Source organism: Phacochoerus africanus, chromosome 2, assembly GCF_016906955.1.
Source record: "Phacochoerus africanus isolate WHEZ1 chromosome 2, ROS_Pafr_v1, whole genome shotgun sequence".
Classification (NCBI taxonomy): Eukaryota; Metazoa; Chordata; class Mammalia; order Artiodactyla; family Suidae; genus Phacochoerus; species Phacochoerus africanus.
In genome coordinates, this window is record NC_062545.1 from 248916042 (window position 1) to 248921490 (window position 5449).

The 5449-nt window shown below is 42.9% G+C and overlaps 1 protein-coding gene across 1 annotated transcript; it reads left to right on the plus strand.

The window, feature by feature from the left end:
* Positions 1–3120: 3120 nt before the first annotated feature.
* On the plus strand, positions 3121–4282 carry TAL2 (TAL bHLH transcription factor 2). Its single transcript, XM_047769576.1, has one exon. It carries the CDS (start codon positions 3151–3153, stop codon positions 3427–3429), a length of 279 nt encoding a protein of 92 aa, XP_047625532.1. The 5' UTR covers positions 3121–3150; the 3' UTR covers positions 3430–4282.
* Positions 4283–5449: the final 1167 nt, after the last annotated feature.

Consider the following 5449-nt stretch of genomic DNA (forward strand, 5'->3'; position numbering starts at 1 on the left):
TTGCAAGTTATACTCCACTTATAATTATTATAAAATATTCCCTGTGCTGTACCATACATCCTTGTAGTTTATTTTCTACATAATAGTTTGGACCTCTTACTCCCCTAAATACTGCTTCCTTCTTAGACTAAATTTTGCTCAGTCCCAGAGCTCCTGTTTGGAGAGTAGAGCAGCATTCTCAGCATTGGCTGCATGTGGAGATCACATGGAGGAATATGGCTTGGATCTTACTTTGAGAAAAAACTTGCAGTTCAGCTGTGAGAAGTGCAGGTAACTGACAGCCTTCAGGGGCAGCACTCTCTGGATGAGCCTCCATTCCTGCAGCAGACCCCAGTCCATGACTGAGCATGGCAGCGCTGCCATCGTGATCTGGCCAGTTTTGCACAGTGGGGTATCCCCTACAGGCAGTCTTTGCCCCAGAGCTCTCTGTGGGTTGACTGCCACTTTCTCAGCTCTTCATTGCAGCCTGAAGTTCTTTTGGCCAGTTGTGCTGCCTCCCTGCTTTCATTTTTGCAGGTGCCCGATGTGCATTGTAGTCTGAAGACATTCTCTGCCCAATTCTGCTTTCTTTCCTTTTTATCTTTCACAGGCCTTCACTCCCAATAAACTGCTTGTACATCCAACCCAACCTGGCATCTGCTTCCTGGAGGACCCAGCTGATCGACCTGGGGAGTTTTAAAAAATACCAGTGCCCCCAGAGATTTTTATTTAGTCTAGGGTGCAACCTGGGTGATTCCAATGAACAGCTCAAGTTGAGGGCCACTGAAATAGAAGAAAAGTTGAGGGGCAGAAGTTCCAAGTGTTTTAAGTTAGAAAAGGATCTGCTTTCTGGCATCATCACTGATGTGGCTTGAGTCACTGCTGAAGCGTGGGTTCAGTCCCAGAAACTTCCAAACGCTGTGGCCCTGGCCAAAAACGAAAGAAAGAAATGGATCTCCTTTCTCACAAGTCACTGGGGCTTCAACAAACCATTTATTTAGGTTCTTTTCAAAGAATGGGCCCACCTTTTCCTACCATACATGTCAATTTTTCTTTTCCCTCTTTTTAGGGCCATACCTGTGGCATATGGAAGTTCAGGCTAGGGGTTGAACTGGAGCTGCAGCTGCCGGCCTACATCACAACCACAACAACATAGGATCTGAGCATGTCTGTGACCTACACCACAGCTCACAGCAATGCTGGGTCCTTAACCCACTGAGCAGGATCAGAGATGGAAGCTGCATCCTCATGGATACTAGTCGGGTTCGTTTCTGCTGAGCCACTATAGGAACTCCCCATACAAGCCCGTTTTTAACCCTCCAGCTCCTTGCTGTAATGTGTTTCCTTCCACACCTGGGCTGTTAACACAGACAACAGGTGTGGAAGGAAACCGGCATTTTGAGAGGCACCTACCGAATCCCTGACATTGTACATGACGCTATATATGACTTATCTCAGATATTTGGGGCATTCACCTACAAACTCATATCCTCAGGAAAGCACCCCCACCCCCCAAAAAAAAATAAAAGAAAGGTAGAATTTAGGGAAAAGTTCAGTGGCATTGACTTGACTATTTTGGTTTTGCTGTGATCTTTGGATTTGCTCCTTAGTGTGTGGGACCTTGTGTTGTGATCTTTAAGTGCTTGTGTATGTGTTACCTCTTCCATCAGAACACCCAGTAAGCTCCTTGGGCACCAGTACCCCATCCAACCATGTCTACGAACCCAGATCATAGTAAAGGGCCTGGCACAGAGCAGGTCTGTAGGAAGGGTTAAAATAAACGAACAAAGGCAGCAAGAACCAAGAGATTATAGCAGGCTTGGTTAAAGAAAAACAAGATATCAGCACCCCTCCCCCCCAGGAATATTCAGTAGCTCACAAATCATTTTTATTTATAAATATGTTCATTATTTTGTTGCATTTATTCCCCAGCACTTTTATAGCCATTACTATGTGTCAGGTACTGTTATAAGTGATTTACAAATACTAACTTATTTAATTCTCCCAATAGCCTTTATCTACCACCAATGCTGAAGGAGTTTGGCGAGGGAAGGTCATGGGGACTCTGGGATGGCCTGGACGGCTTTATAGCAGTGAAAAGGAGGATTTGATCTGCTTTTTAAAGAATGTGTAGAAATAGGCAAGAAGGTATCGAGCAGGGAATTCAAAGGACAGAAAATGGCATGTGCAAAGGTGTGGAGTTAAGAATATATTCCTCTTTGGGGGAACAGGAAGGGGCCCTTTGCCCAGGTTGCTGAGACTGTCGTAGGCAGCAAACTGAGCTATGAGCCAAGAGCACCAAACATCTGGTGCTGGGCTTTGGCTTGTTTGTGGATGCACCATGTAGCTTCCCATTAACTCGTGTTAATCCAAGCCACCTAAACAAAGGGGCCCGTGCCGCTAAGAATTAAAAATGGCACAGTTAAAATTGGGCAATACATGATAATAATCACCTCTCCCAGGGTTGGAAAGGTTATCCAAATTCATCCTTGGGGAGCCTGGCTATCTTTTGCAGCATTCATGCCAAATCATCACCCCTACCTTCCCATTCTTTTTTCTTCTTTTGTCATGCTAAATAACCCCACTTCTGTCCTTCATGCAAATGGGTTTCAAGACTCTTCATCACCCTGTTCATCCTTCTCTAAATGTGGTCCAGTCCCAATATGTTAGCTCTCACCACAGTGGACCCCCTCCAGCAGGTAAAATTGGAGCTAAGGACAGTTGTGCTGCCATCTTCTTCATTCCAAATATTATCCTGTTAATGAAACCTAGGACCACTGCGCCCTCCCTCCTTTTCTCAAAAAAGCTACATTCAGCTCCCTATTAGCTAAATTTGTATTTTATCCACACGTACTCAATCATACACTGTGCTTGATTATGAATAATTAGGAAGAGTTGGTTATAAAAGAATTCATGGGGGTATTAGTCTTCAAAACAGCTGGAGAGAAAGGCTGAAGGAAGGTGTTCTTATCCTGCCCTTCTTTCTGCCGCATTTTCTTTCCTTGCTGAAAGAAGGACTCGAAGCACCTTCAAGTGAGGAAATGCAGCTCCTAAAATCTGGGTGGAGAAGATTAATCTCAAGTTGCTGACAGGACATGTGCTACCTACCAGGCCTCTGACAAGGTGTTGGCCCTCAGGGCCCTTTCTCTTCCTTGTCTCAGGAACTCCAACATGACCGGGAAGATCTTCACAAACACCCGAGAGCGATGGAGGCAGCAGAACGTCAACAGTGCCTTCGCTAGGCTGAGGAAGCTCATCCCCACTCACCCTCCCGACAAGAAGCTGAGCAAAAATGAAACGCTTCGCCTGGCAATGAGGTACATCAACTTCCTGGTGAAGGTCTTGGGGGAGCAAAGCCTACAGCAAACTGGAGTGGCTGCCCCCGGAAACATTCTGGGCCTCTTTCCTCAAGGACCCCACCTGCCAGACAGGACTCTCCTTGGTGACTAACAGGTTCCATCGCCTGGCCCAAGGCACCACCTTCCATAGTGGGACTCTGGCTGTCATTACCCTGGGCACTGGTTCAGAAGTCACTAGCTGTCAACAGCCTTTTGCATATTCCCCAGTTAACTTGATGAATAATTTGTGAGGCACGAATTTATGTTTCATAGGAGGTGGCTTAGGGTCAGCTGCAGGGATGCTGAAAAGGGGCCACGAGGGATGTGGCTTGGGAGTCCACCATCTCCTGGTGGTTCAGGCAGAGCAGCCTGTCTTTGTCTATTTTATAATTCCAAGTTCTGTATAAGATGCTGTTTGAAAAAAAAAAAAAACTGCTATAGGTTAAAAACTTGTTTGAAAAATCACTGTTTCACTCAATATGTTTTCATTTATAAGAAGGGGCTTATATCATAATGGATCTTGGATGAATTGAAAATGCTTCCCTCCAAACATATTTTAAAGTTTATTTTGAAAAATGGGGGATATTTGATCAAGGGTGAACAACACAGGCAAACAAAAAGATAGCCCCTGCAGATACCAACCTGGAGACTCGTGGGAAAATCTGTGGAGGAAAAACCCTTCTGACACGTAAGGATCACAGGAAGGCAGCAGATACATGCAGAAGTGCCCTGCATCCTTATCTCTGTGGAAATGTGAGGTCTCACTTGCATCAGGCTGTTTATATATATGTTATATCGAAAGCAAATGCTGGATTATATTTGTAATAGGCAAAGACGTGATAATTTACGACTGTTTACAGTTTTCTTATGAAAACAGCTAAAATAGGTTTTCTAACACCTTAGTTTCACATGTTAGATATTAGATACTAAAGTTTTTAATTCAGCCTGAGTTTGTGCTGATTTAAGACCTGTAACATTCAAATATAATTATGAAGACCTAAATATTACCTCTTAACAACTCATTTAACAGAGAGCGTAGCAAAAGATTTAGAGTATGTAGAGAATGTAATACCAGACTCTAATGAATTAATGAACATGTAATTTGTCTTCTCTGTTATGGAGCATTATGCTGGGAGGGGCAGTACCCATAAATGAATGAAATAGCATGGATCTGACAGAACTTACCATCACATGGCTACCCTGATGATGCTTGGATTCAAAGGTGAATCCCATTGTTGAGCCCAGAATACAAAAAAATGTTATTTGATTGTCTCTGGGACATTTTATTTCCTCAAAGTTCTTGATGGTACATCGATTTTAAAACCTTCTGAACTACAGATAGGAAACTGATGGATTTGAGATTATGAGTTTCCATTGTATACACTATGGAGGAATTTAAATTTTATGCCACTCTAGAAAGAAGATATTTGATTTATGAAAGGCTGAAATGACCTCTTTGGTTTGGTGGTCAGAAGAACTCTGGATGAGGCTCTGTCAAAATCTCATTCCCCCAAAATAGCAAGGTCATAATGTCATTAAATTCTACTCAGCATTCACACTTGTAACACAATGCATTTATCAGAACAGTACATTTTCCAACTAAGTCCTTCTTTTCACCTGCATTCAGTGGATGTCCCCACAGACTCAGAATGGTCCAAGGAAACACATAAGTACAGAGACCAGGGGATTTCCCTCGAACTTGCATTTCTTTCTCATGAGCTTATGTGAACTTAAATTTGCCCCAAACTATCAGGTAAGAATACATCTCAAAGCTTTGATAACAGTTGTCAATTGAGTAATATTGCTTACTCTCTCACCTGGCATTAAATCAAAGTACTTTTGACAGTTTTTTTATATTAGCCTCATTTTAGCATCTTGCTGAGGAAGGCACAGACCTCTTTGCCTGAACACAGGATTTTATTGCTCTTCTCAGAGTGAGTGCACTTCTGTGCTGTCAGGGCCATGTCTGTTGTGCACTTAGGGCCTTTACACTGAAATGTCTAACCAAGCACTCCGGAAAGTTGTAAGGTGATTTGGTATCATTAAATGGGGAGAAACCCTATAGGAAATCCTTATGATAAATGAATAGTCATTTAAAATATTACTTAATGTAATTCATCTCTTAAATTATT